Source organism: Lichenostomus cassidix, chromosome 3, assembly GCF_008360975.1.
Source record: "Lichenostomus cassidix isolate B80296 chromosome 3, HeHo_3.0, whole genome shotgun sequence".
NCBI classification, from domain to species: Eukaryota; Metazoa; Chordata; class Aves; order Passeriformes; family Meliphagidae; genus Lichenostomus; species Lichenostomus cassidix.
The window spans coordinates 29,287,871-29,302,202 of record NC_139483.1 but is presented as its reverse complement, the minus strand read 5'-3'; the positions used below and the strand labels follow the sequence as shown (position 1 = coordinate 29,302,202).

At 35.4% G+C, this 14,332-nt stretch overlaps 1 protein-coding gene across 2 annotated transcripts in view; it reads right to left on the bottom strand.

Annotated features, from left to right (window-relative positions):
• Positions 1 to 14,332, bottom strand: part of BTBD9 (BTB domain containing 9) — a 108,547-nt gene that overhangs the window by 17,028 nt on the left and 77,187 nt on the right. For both annotated transcript variants that reach the window (XM_085055085.1, XM_085055086.1), the window contains exons 9-10: positions 12,851 to 13,040; positions 5,438 to 5,545 (exon numbers count right to left, since the gene is read on the bottom strand). In XM_085055085.1, coding sequence (XP_084911211.1) covers positions 5,438 to 5,545; positions 12,851 to 13,040 — 298 coding nt within the window. The remainder of the gene's footprint in view (positions 1 to 5,437; positions 5,546 to 12,850; positions 13,041 to 14,332) is intronic.

The following is a 14,332-nucleotide window of genomic DNA, read 5'->3' as shown; positions in this document are numbered from 1 at the left end:
TCTCTATAGCAGAAGAAATAATTGTATCATGATAGCTATTAGCCTGGTTTCACAAAAGTATGCCCAGGAAAAAATATCCCAACTTGAGTTTGCCACTATCATTGTTTAGAGCAGAAAAATTTTCTGACCTGAAATCCTCAGACAACATGGAAAACACTTTTCTTTACATCTGGAAAGTGGTTTAGGACTGTTAAGTGCATGATCTAGATCTCTCTAGGTGTTCTTTACCGGAGAATTATTATCAAGTAAAATACAGTAGTGAATGAAAACTTGAAATGCACATAGTATGTCATAGGATAGAAATACAAAACACTGGACAAGAGCAAAAAACTCAAAGTTGAAAATTATTTTTGAAAAAATTAATCAGAATACAGTTAATAACTTTCGATAATGAAACTTGCATCCATACCCCAAAAGTTGTTTCATGTGAAAGTATTAATTAGACTGATACATAAACTACCAAAAAAAAAATTAGAGAGGAATTGCACTGAGAATTAAGAATTTGAAATAGCTACTATACAATAAAAACTCAATAAGCAATGGAAATGTGAAATTCAGTTTGAAAACTTTTACACATTTAGAACAGCCAAACATTCTGAATAACAAAGAATTAAAAAAAATATATATAATGCAGTATGTAATAAAACTCCTGAAAATCAAGTAATGCCTGCCATAGGAAAATCTCAACCAGCCATACAGACAGTTGAGACGAGCTCCCTTCAAACTGTCCATCCATAAACAATATTCATTGTCTCCCAAATTCCACCACAATGTTAAATAGAATATGGTATACCTGCTGCCAAGGGTTTAGATCCATTTCACAATAACAATAAAGGAGTACTTTAAAGAACGTTACTGAATTGATGAGAGGCATGATAGCCTGCTTAGTATTTGTCTTTGCAGGGTTTATTTTATCAGAAGTGTCATTAACTCTGAGGTCTGGCTCTCCTACTGGCCTTTGGTATCTTCTGTTTTTCATTTGACTTTCAGACTCTGTCAGCAGATTCTCCTAACAAGTGCAAGTCTCTATTGTTCGACACTAACACGCTCAAGTCCACTTATCATAAATGTTTTTAAAAATAGAAGGGAACATGACTGCTTTTCATTACTGTCATACTGTGTAGAGAAAAACAGCTTATTGTGGAAAAGAAAAAAAAATAGCCTCCACAGAGCATGTGAAAATTGTCAATTACACAACCAGTATGCATTAATTGGCTCTCACTTAGGGAAGGTGTACAAGCTTCCCCTGTGAAGATAACAGGCATCCAGGTTTAGTCTTCAGCCTTTTAAAACTGGGAGAAGAGAAGGTTAGGAGTAGCCTGTCAGTTCCTGCCTTTGAGCACTGAATTTTTAATTTACACAAAATATTACATTAAAAATGCCATTAAAACAACCCAAAGCAGCACACTGATAGTTTAAAGGGGAAGTTCATGCTTCAGTAGTCTGCCTAAGCCAATATATGCTCTTTAAACATAATTTAATTTTCTTTCTCATAGTTGTTTTTGCCACTTCCTGATTATCAAAGGTGTCTGTCAAGGTCTGTGTTTGACATCCTTATGGTTCATCCTACCCTTTGTGCCAGCAATTGAGCAAAATTATTTGGAGACCTCACAGAACACTTGCAAGACAGCAGTCTAATGACTTCCACAAAAGTCTGTAACTCCACCGCAAGAATAGGTAGACAGAAAGCCAGGCAGCAAACAGCAAAGGAAAAAACTCTTATCCACAGAAAGAACTCTTGCCCACACATCTCTGAAGACAGGAAAATTAATAGAGAATATTACTAGTAATGGAAATCAGAACTAATTACTAGTTCTGTCTCTTCAAAAGTGGGCCCCTGTGAAATTCTCCCATGTTTTAACTCCATCCACTTTCATGTTCTACACTGGAAAGCAAGTGGATCATTTTTCTTCAGTCTGCTGTGGTATATTAAACACAGAACTAATGCCAGAAAGGGAAAATTCAGAATTTCAAGACCTTATCAACCACTTATATTGCACTCACAGCTCCAGAATTTGTAATACAAACAGATGTAATTTGGAGCATATTTTTTAGAAAGAATTCAGATTTTACCCTGACATGAATATGTGTAAAAGGGTTCTTAGTTGACTGCTCCTCTGAGAGGTATTTGCAGTCAAACAGGCAATCACAGTCTCATAGAAGGATTTATGTACTTCTCATTTCCTTAAACAAAGACACAAGTCTAAGTGAAGACAATTTTTATACCAACATAGGATTAGTTCATTTCAGGCTGTGATGTTGAACATTCATTAAAAAAGTTAGGATTTGGCTGAGAAAAAAAAATTGCAAAATTGGACCACATTGGCAAAATATTTGTTTTGTTTCATCTGGATGACAGAGGAAAGCAGCACTCAAAAACATACAGAGAATAAAGAGATGAGGGCACTGTTGTTCCTATCCCTGTATGCCATAGTCTGGTTAAGGAAAATTACTACATGCAGGTACGGTAACTCTCTGCCTAAATCTGATGGTGAGTCAAACCCATGCACAGTGCTTCAGTTTGATCCTTCCTTTTCCTTGTGGAGTCTGCAAATCACTTCAACAGAAGGCATTCAGAGACAGATTAAAAATACCAATGTAATGCTAAGAGGAAGGACAGACAGAAAAAAATAAATCCTTTCCATCCAGCAAGAGTATCTTTACCATTACACTATCACAGTAAACCAGAAAAACTATACCAACTCGGCTTTACCAGCATCTGTTAATATTGGTTAAAATCCAACTCTACCTTCTCTGTTTGTTCTTGCTGTTAAAATTATATAAAATGAAAATAAGCTGTTTGTTTTCATGGCAATCCCCCCACACCCCCAGGTTTTCAATTTGAGCTTTTTTTCCTTTTAATTACAGAAACTAGCCCAAAAAGTTAGTTCTTCACATATTCCTGGCAGTGACTTGTTCAATTTTTTCCTCTTCATTAAGAAGTCTCCATTACCATATTGAAAGCTTACCCAACAATTTTAAGTGAGGGCCTTCATACAGGACATGAGCCACTGAATGATGATGTCTCTTCCATTCTATATTCAACTGCTTTTATGCACTAAGAGTATGGCTTTTTTAGATCATACTGTGTTTCAGTATTTTTCAGTAAAAAAATTAGTGTTCCAGTACTGTATCTAATTACAGACTCTGTAATTACAACACTCTGTACTTTAGAGACTACTCCCAACATTTGCACCATTTGGCAGTTATATAGTGTTTTATATATTTAACATATTTACTAGAGAAAAAATACTGATATTATGGATATTATTGCATATACTTATTTTATATGATATATATAATTAATTATCAAGCTGCCATTACAACTCAAGTAATTTTTGAGCTGAAGTAACTTCAGCATTTCTGTAAATCATACCTGAATATAAAATGAAACATATTTCGTTTTCTTTGGAGAAAAAAAAAAAAGTCTATTTTTCTGATCATAAAGGGCAAGAGATATAAACTGAACATGAAAAAGCGCTATCAAATGCCAAAAAATCACCTGAAATTTGATGGCTAGTGAATTCTGAAAGCTTCATGACCAGGGCTTTGTATCTGTTTAAAGCAGATAGTTACAGACAGTCCTAGGACACTTTATGTCTGTAAACTTCAAAATAAAAGACTGGCATTACACCAGCTGACTGCACATCTGTCAGAGCAAGAAGTTAGGCAAAATGCAATTGTCTAATCCACATGAAAATGCTTCCTGCAGCCACAGCTTTGAGAACTTCCTGAGTACCTATGTTTTGAATCAAGATTTTGAAGTATACCCAAAGAAGGCTATCTTTACTTTAGGGATGTACCTCTATTTGCCCAAGGCTAAGGCTTTGAAAATAATAAAAAAGCAAAAAAGCGTTATTTGAACACAGTGAGAAGGTATTTGAACTGGGCAGTCAATCAGCAATTTCACCTGCACTGTGCATACTTAAGCAAGTGCTCCTTTTGACTGTTATAGGCTTTTAACATCAAAATGTAAAAGAAAAAAGTGCACAAAGATTCTTGAACATCTCTTTCTCTCCATTTTGTGGTTTCAGCCTTTTAGTACTCCCATTGCTGGAGGCAGACAAAAAGATGAGTTTTATCTATTACGCTGAGATGCCTTTGAGAACGAGTAAAGATTTAATCATTCTCCAGACCTTCAGGCAGAACCCAGGTTTTCTGCTCATCAATACCCTGCCCTTTACAGGCACTGAAAGGACGTGTCAAGTTCTCCTTCACCAACATGTCTAGAGTGCATTGTAAAGCATTTGAGTTGCACTGTTTGTTAAGAGATGAAATATAAACTTGAGAAAAACGTGTGTCAGCAGTGCTGCTACATGGGACTGAATAACTCTCTCACTTGATGTGACAAACTGAGAATTCAGAACCCCTCTGAATTTGTAAAATCAATTTTGTTTTGGTTGGCACAAATACAAGATGGGTTAGGGTTGACCCCATATAAGCTGATGACTTCAATTTTGTCTAAAGAAAGAAAGCATATCTTACGGAAAACTGACTCAGGGAAAAGGAAAGATGTAAGATTTTTGTAATTCTGAACTTCCCTGGGGCTTAGTCAGGAAATCATATCCCATCAACATTCAGTGAATGCTGAGCATATCTGGCTTCTGGATACCTAATGTATAAATTTTCAGACTATCTTTTCAGTCCCATGACCAGTATCTAGGTCATTCTTTGTAGGACTTAGAACCATCATCACATGGTTTAAGAAGGCTATCAACACTAAATTATTCTTCCATACTCAAGAAATGAGTTTCATCAGCACAAACTGCAGCAAAGCCAAAGGAGAGTATACACATGGAGAGTATTCAAGCCTGATTTCTCCTGCTTTAAATATTCAAATGAAAATAAAACAATTTTTTCTCTCTTCTTTATCTGTTTAAGGAGCACATTTTTTCCCTGGAAGGGTCCTTTTCAAAAGCAGAGTGGTCAGTGCGTAAGTCAGGTACTCTGCTTTTGAAGAGAGACAAGGTTGAGCTTTGGTAACTATTTGGTCTTACCCTCACTCTCCCCAGTCCCATTAGATGTCATAAAATAAATTTATGTGCTTTGATAAGGGAGAAATACATTTGATTAGCAAAAGCCTTTACCAAGTATGCTCTCTTCCCTCTCCTACCACATTTCTCAAGGCAGGGTGGCTTGACATCAGGGGTCACCATAAACATGTGACCTCCAGAAAAACATGCTTTAACTCCTAGTGATCACAAAACCAAAGGTATGGTAGTTCATTTCTACAAATGAACAATCCAACTGATTGTCTGAAGATGCAGTACAGATCTTAAGAAATTGATTCTGGTTTGAAAGTCTTGCATTGATCTACAGGTTATGCAATGATCCTTCTTTTTACAGTAACCTAGGTAAGTACTGAACGAAAAAAACACCAAAACCCCCATTTTCCAGTTCTTAATTTGTGCCAATGAGTGGAAGAAGCCAAACTCACTTGCAGGAAATTTTTGTGCGATCCACCACCATGGTCCACTGCTGCTGATTCGTTGAAACCTCAATGTAGTAGCTGTAGCTCCGATCATCACAGTCCCATAGCAGCAACCTAAGTATGAAGAAGTTGTTGAGTAATAAGTTAAATAAACATCAAACCAAGCTTCTTAAGTGTTCCAGCCTTTTATTTTCTCCACTTAGTCCTTTCTAAATGTAACTGTTTCTTTTGGAATGTACCTCTAACACTCAACAAAATCTTTACTGTTTTTCCCATCTCAAACTACAGTGTCTCTATTCTTATTATCCTAAGGCCACTAATAGACTTACAGGTTTATAATAAGCAACTTATGAACATTGATCTATTACATTCATCCAATTACTTTTCATTTATTTGCCATGTGGCATTGCCTTCTTTAAACATGAAATAAAGATTTGTTTTAAAAGGTCTGTTTAGGAGGGGACAGAAAAAAAGAATTAGGTGATTAAAAGGATTATACTGCCTTCTTAATTGAATTTTTTTAGTTTTGGCAAATCGATCACAAATATATTAAAAGAAAAAGAAAGCAAGAAAATGGGAATTCCCAGTCCTGGTTCATCAGAAGAAGAGAAAAAAAAGAAAAAAAAATCATTAAACAAATTGCTAATAAAGCAGAAGAAAAAGGAAGATAATAGAGGTCTAACAAACATGCATTCCTTCAGGAAGGGCGCTAAGTGATATTGAATAGCCTTCGATTTCCATACTTATCTTACAGAAAGGAAGACCTAAAGCATCAGGGATGTTATTTAGCTTAAGCATCAAAACCCACATCTGGCAAATTTATCTTCCTTACTTTTCTTTTTATGGGAATTATCTCCCTGTTGTGAGAGATATTTGGCCTACAACTAGACACAGTACTTGGGGTGCAACCTCCCAATGCCAAATACAGAGGGAAACAACAGAGTTCAGTCCTTTCTTTTCAGCTTTTGAAATCCCAGCATTCACAGTGGAATTGGGTCTAGTGGACAAGCAGATTCAAAATAAATTCCCTAGATGCTGAATCTATCTCATTAGTATTATCAGAAATAATATGCTGTCAAAAGAAGCATTAAGAAGCCAAAATAAAATAGTTTCAACAAGTATTTTAGCACATATTAATACTGTCTATTTGCAAATTAAAAAATTCAGAGTTGACTTAGTAAAAAATAAAAAGAGTTGACTGTAGCATCAGACAGACTTAAAAAAAATCCCACCCCCCAAAACCACACAGCTTCAACCCCTCTCCTTCATCAGATTATCCCCATTCTGCTTTTCTACAGCTCAAAGGTCTCCAAAGACACTGAATGAAGTTCATTTTCTTAAAAAAAGGAAGTTCACTGATTGCAATCCTGTATTTGGTAACTACTATTAATCAAAAGATCCTGAATTGATTTAACATTGACATTTAAACCAAATCTTCTAAATTATAAAAAGAGGAAAAATCAAAAACATTCATAAATTTGTTTTCTTTCAAAAAGGTTATTAAACTGTAGCTAATTATGCTTTTCAATAGAATCCTTTTTATCATGAGTACTCAGTCCTGTTTCCTTGATCCATGTTTTCAAAGCCACGATCAGGAGTTTGAATATCAGAAGCACACTGGTGACTGTAATTTCAACTAACAATACTGCAATTAAAATACAACTGGCTTGGTTTTAAAGCAAAAGGCTAACAGGACATATGTGTTCCTTTCAAAAATATATAATTGCTCTCTCCCAAAACAACCTAATCTCATTAAATAGGTTTAAAAAATCATATGGTTTAGAATTATTACAAACCAAACCATTAGTGAATTAAAGTTGGCGGCATCTTTCACAAAGTCACTTTGCAGGAATGCTAAATGTAGATTTTTGTTTCTTTGATACTTCCGAAATAAAAGAAGTTATTTCTTCTCCAGTGGCTTTTTTAGGAGAGACTTAGGAGGGAGACTGACAACAGAACTTACTTGGTTGTTTACTCTGCTTGACATGCCTTTCTGGATAAGCAGTGAAAAACGTTCAGGTGACAACTTGAATATTCACCAGTGCACACTGAGCACAAAGGCCACTTTTTTATGCCAGGCACAACAACCTTTGCAACACATTACAGGCAAATTACCAGGCTAAACTTTTTTTTTTAGTAAAGCTATGTTTTGCTAAGATGACTATTAAATGACAGGAAGGACACTATTCCACTTAAAAAGTCAGAACTATACCCATTGGAAATGCATCTGTTTATTGCACAATTGCCCATGTTCTTAGGACTTTCCATATTGAAATAAAAAGCTAAATTAGCTCATTAGTGTATCTTGCCCTCAGGACTGAGAAGGAAAAATTGAGTGAAGATTTATCCAGCTTACACTCTGCAACACTGTGAGATTTAAACATATTTCTTCTTTGGGTATCTAAAGTCTACGTCTGTGAATCATTTAATATGACATCGCTATTTACATCACATGTTCACAATGCCTTGTTTTATAGAATAAAAGCTTTTCAAATAAGAATAAAACTTCACATTACAAGCATAGGAAAATTACTATATTGGCTACTTATTACAAAAACAAAAAAAAAGATGCTGCAGTACCTTTTTAAACAGTATGTCCCTAAATGTCACGCGCTGCCCTGTGATTGAATGCTCTGCATTTCTAAAAACATTTTATGCTGTCTCTGCTTGATTTTTATTTTTAGATTTCTGTAAAAAAGACTGTCACTCTTTAGTTCAGACTGCTGTATAACTACACGTACTCAAGGTGTTAGCAGAATACCAAACAATATTAGTCATGCCCCTGACAGGATGACACCTGTTTCCTGAGTACTCTAAGTCACTACAGAGAACATACAGATAAATATTTGACAGTACTGTGTTCATAAATCACTTGCATACTTGTAGAAACCCAAAAGACAGAAATTAAAACATGAGGGAGTGCACATCTTGAAAGAGGAAGCAAAAGAAAGAAAACTCAAAACCATATGGAAGAAGATTTTTTTTTTACACAATTGTTGCAACATTTTTGCCTCTGTCTATAAACCCCTTCAGTTTTCTGCAGATATTTATGTTTCAGTAGTTACCTTGCAAGAAACCAGTCTTTCTTCCTACAAAGATTCTACAAGAGAGACAAAATTTCTCAGTATTTTCTAAGTGTTCCTATGACCATTCATTTTGAGTCATGATTTTCCTCTCAAGTCAGGCAAGCACAAAAAATGAGAAGCAAAAACTTCATAAGAAGAAGTGGTATGGAAAATTACAAAGCACAAGAGATGTATACCATGCTGGTATAAGCAAACAGAAAACACATTCAAGTTCATTGATAGTGTTTGTTAATTTAGGAATTACTCTGCATATCGAGTAATTTAGGAATTACTCTGCATGTTTATACTAGCAATAAAGTCTTCAAAAAGATTAAAGCTGGATAAGTGGTCAATGTACTTTTCTAAAGACAAAAGGTATTTCTATTTATTCTAACATGAAAATCACTATGATATAGAATTTAATCTCTACCTCATACACTGTAACAAATATATTTTTTTTTCTTTCTTTCTTTTATTAATTTATAGGAAAAACCAGCAAAATATTGTAGTATAATAGTATTACATTTCTATTCCAGATAAATGCAGAGAGAGTTAGATAGAAAGTTACTGTGCTATGGCAGCTGCTGCAATATTCAAGTTCTAGACATTTAAAAATTAAATTATGTTTACTAAGATACACACACCAGTTGCTATCTTTCTGTTCCTAATTAACTACTACAGTTTTTCTGTCATCAATACGGGCCTTTTCAGGGAAGAAAAGCAGAAGGTTATTTTGTGTCTAGACAGGCAGCTATGTGGAAAAACACATAAAGTAACATTTTCTCTATTAACCATTCCAAGTATCTTGTAAGCTGTTATGAGTAGTAAGAAAAGAATAAACCTCTTAACTAAAAAAAAAAATTCATAATCTAAAGGACAATATTTAGTAACAATTATTTTAAAAAAATATCACAGAATCATAGAATAATTTGGTTGAAAGAGATGGGTTGAAATCTCCATGTTTTCCATGTCCTCTCTATTAGAAAAATAGTATTGAGCACTGTCTGTCATCAGACCTCTTTCAGAATTTCTGAGTAAATTTTGACGTGGAAGTCAAGAGCTCCAAATTGATATACAAATACACAAAGAAGTATTCAATATTAACACAGTTTCATCATGGTTTCCCATCGAATTCCTGAGTCAAAGTGACAAACAGATGTCATTAGTTGCCTGTGTGCCTTCTCAGAAATGCAGGCTAGAAACATATGGAATTGAAGCAACAGGAGCTGAGACAGCAAAAACATGGAAAGAGATTACTGTTCTTTACTTGACACTTGTTAGATCATACCTGGCATACTGAATTCGTATTTGGACCCAAATACAACATCGATACATCTGAGCAATTCCAGCAGAGGACAATCAAAATGATCATGAGGTTAAAGCACACACACTGTGCAAGAAAACTGGGGAAAGTGGGTTGTTTAGCCTAAGAAGGCTTGGGGTTGGAATTTAACAGCACTTGTCAATACCTGAAAGCAGATTATCAGAGACTACTCAGAGAAGTTGTGGAGTTTCATTCCTTGGAAATTTTCAAGACCTGACTGCATTAAAGCCTTAATTAGCATGGCGTTTTTTCATAGGTGATTGTTCTTTGAGAAACAAGCTGAGGCTAGATGTCTTCTTCCTAAAGTCCCTTCCAACCCGAAGGGTGCTAAGATTCTTAGACATTGAAATTACTTCAGCAGAAAGCACGCATGCAATATATACTCCTGAAACACTGAACTCTCTGCATTTCTAAGGCATATTTGAGCATCAATAGTTCTGTTTTTTTCACGCTCAGTATTTCATTGCCATGGTAACACATCATGTTTTAAAGGCTCTCTCCAGTAGTATTCCAATTTCTACAGACTAAAAGCAGCTACTACCTTTTTTCAAAGGTTTATATATTTACCCTCTCTGAAATAAATACATTCAGTGGCACATTCATGTTTCTGAACTAAAAAGATAACGTATTTTAATTCCTAATTATTCATTTAAAATCCAAACCCATGGGTATAATGACTTAGTTTCTGAGGGCAGCAGAATTCAAGTCATTCTGCAGTCATGGTGTACTGCCAGCCTAAAGCAAATGCTCCTAGAATTTTTTTTTTATTAGGTGGGAGCATGAGCTCACAGGAGTTTTCAAACAAGGAAACAGCAGGAAAACAGGCAGTGAATACAGTTTCATCAGTTGTGGCAGACATTCTGTTAACAAATTCTCTTGCTTTCATTAAGATTAAATACTGAGACTTTTTGCTCTCACCTGTTTACATGTAATTTGATTTCTGTACCAAATGTAGATTTCCTGATGCTAAATAAAGAGACCATTGTCACCATCTTCATCACTGCACAATACAGAACATGTTCCAGACCCTTGCCAAAGCTGTAGATGTCACACAGTGAAATTTCACTTCCCCACTCCAAGGGGCACCTTCCCCCTGGCTGCCAATGGCCTGCAATGGCTGCAACTCAAAGCACTTATTCTTCTAGGCGGTACACAGAAAGGAAAAAATTACATAGTGCTAGTATTTCTGTTTCTAGGCAATGCAAGTAGTCTCCTCTGTCAGAAGATGCCCCAAATGATGCTGTTCATTACTGTTGTTATTGTAAAGTAAGCCATTAATCTTGTTTGTACTATTCATGCAGGAAAAGTGACAAAAAAAAGAGATTCTGAACCTGTAGCTGTACAATGCAATACCACATAAATCACTAAATGCCTATTAGTTTTAAATCATATAATTTTTATGTATTATTTTAATTTGCTCTACACACTTGCTGATTATATAATTATCATTTCCTGGCAACCAAAAGTTTAATTCACTTAACACACTACTTAATAAAGAGACTTATTAAAAATCTTTTGCACAAGAATAAACAATAGCATAGAATTTACTGCAGGAAAGTCAGGTTTCTTTACTAACTGGAAGAGATGGTACAATTCATTTGAAGGATGACAGAAAACAGATAGGAAGACAGAGACTATGAACTGAGAAACTATGCATTTTAGTTAGTGTATTCTTCTCTTAATCTTTCATGTGGCCAAAGCCTTAACTGATACTTAAGTTTTAAGTGTCATGAAAAGGATGAAATTACATTTTCATTTATCTATTTAAAGAAATCTGAGTACTGCTTGGTTTTCTACTTGAGATGCAATATTTAATAGACTATTAAAAACACCAAACTCAAATGAGTGTGGAAAGCTGCCAACCACACTTACTTAACTTGTTTCACACAGTGAGAACAAGGTCAGATTTACATTAAGCATAACATCTATAGCTTGCATACAGACAAAACACTGCTTTTGTCTAGTTAGGGATTTGCTTGGATGTCTGATTTCAAACTTCATCTTCAAAGTTTTACAACCATCATAACAACGCCACAGGCCAAAACCAAAACCACACAAAACAGAAACTGGCAGTTATAAAAGAGCTTTCAAGTCTCACTCGGCTAATCAGTTTGGAGAGGCAACTCTAACAGGGAGATGGCACTGAGCTCCTAGAAATATATATCTATGCACATGGTCTCTGTTGCAAGCCAGTACTCACCTGGGACTTCAGCATTTGATCACTGGTACGCTGAACTTCAGAAATCTCTCTATTTCACTGTCACAGAGCATACAAATTAAGTCCCTGACTACATAGTCTATAAAGACCATGGTGCTATTAAGACAAGGTTTTGTATGCCTGATTTGATGAAACAAAAACCCCAAAGATTTGTAGTCCAAGTATCTGAAGTTGGCAATAATATTTTTGTCTTCACCTGTGAAAAATCCTGCTCTCCTATTTCCTAAGTCTCTACATCAGCCAAAACTATGATCTTCACATGTATACAGATACTCACAGTAGAAACAGCCGGATGAACTTCAAACCAAATCTAAAGACATTCATTAATCCAGCACTGTAAAGCAATAGTCAGGTTGCTGTACCTTTATTACACCTTCCATGTTGAAGTAAGAAGTAGCACTAATTGTATAGTGAAAAGGAAGCTTGCCTGACTCGAGATGACTATTTTCTTCAAAAAGTTGTTTTCAGAATAAAGTAGATAAGAGTAACTGCACCTACTTAACCATAAGTGAGACTGCAATTAAATTCTATTTTAAAATAAGTATATAACTTTAATCTTATAATTTGACTGTTACTATCATTATGCTTCTGAAAAGTAATATTTTCTGGAATTGCAATGCTGTATCTCGACATATAATTCACACATTTAATTTTTAACATGCCTATTATACTGAAGTAAGAAGCCAAATGACAACTACTAAACTAGCCCCCTAATTAACGTCATTTCCAAATGTCATATATTCTGAAGAAAATAACTGCTCAGTGAAAGTTTCACTGTGGCCCCTAATTTAGAGAAAAATAAATCCTCTTACCGTATTGATCCAATCATGTAGGGCTGTGCCAGCTGTACTACAATAGCTCCACTCCCAAGCTGGTGGCATGTGTATCCAGAATCCCAGTCGTAGTTTTTTGTGTCTCCATTCAATAAGGCATTGCGACTGCGACTTACACCCTCAATCACACTGGCACAGTCTGCAATTGTTGCAACATTTTCAGTGGGAACTGTGAATTAAAAACACAAGGATGACAGACATACAGTCAGAAAACAGTTCAGATACCAATGGTCTTTATTTCTGGAGTAGTGTTGGTGAAAAAAAAAAACAAAACCCAACATAAGAAAGTTTAACTCATAACATGAACTATGAACAAGTGGTACAGATAATTTTTATAGCATCGATTCCAGAATGGCTTGGTAAATTGACAGATGGATTTCAGTATTGGTGATATGAAGGCACTCTTTTAATACCATAGGGAAAAAATAACTTGTTGAGCAAAACTTCAGAAATTTTGAAACAATTTCTTCCTGCTTTCATAATGAAACCTCCCTCTACTACAACATCTGAAAATGGCTGAAACATAGCTATGATGAATTTCAGAGCTAGCTGTACGAGTCTTCAGCACACACAAAAAAAAGAGATAATTTTCTCTGAAGAGCTAGGATTCTGTGATTTCAGTGTCCTACTGGTGTCAGGAGCATAATCTTAAGAAAGCCACTAACCAACCAAAACACCATAAAAAACACAGGGGAAAAAACTGCAAGCTCATTGCCAAGTAATAATCCAAGGCAGAGGAAAAGCAATCACTTCTGAAAAGTCTACTGTGCTATCAAATATTCTATCATCTCTGTCTGCTCATAAAAAATTACTAAACTCACCACATTATTATTCTAGAAATCTCCTGATTCCCATATTACTGAAAAGAGGCACTCAACAATTCCCAGATTCTTATGGGAGAGCAGGTGTTAGACATTAGAAGCACTTCACTGGGAACAATCTGAATAAAGCAAAGGCTAACAATGCAAACTAAGAGTACTGGCATTGAATTAAAGCTGGCCTTGACTTCCTTTTCTTCCTCTCCTGCCTATGAGTAAGGGAATTTATCTGTATAGTCCTTTCATAAGAGGTTTAAAGCATCTTCTACTTGGAGCTGGGGTTTTTTTATAGGAAGAGGAAGCTATTGCAATCTTGGTAAAAAAGAAAATGAGTAGAAGACAAAGTGTCAAAATCAATGCTCATGTTGAGGCTCCACGGCATATTCCAGACACACTCTGAGTTATGTAAGTGATTACCTGAATGCAGTGCACTTCAGTTCATGCAATATTTTGCCTGCATGCCCTTTGAGCATCATCCTGCTCCTTCTCACATTTAGATTTCTGCACTAATCCATGAACTCCTAAGAAGATCTACTCCCACTCTCCTATCTATTTCCTGATTAGTCAAACTCCTTAAAAACTGCCTTGGTGTGTTTTTAATATAATTCTGTGGTCTTCCCTAAAACAGCTAATTAGAAAGTGA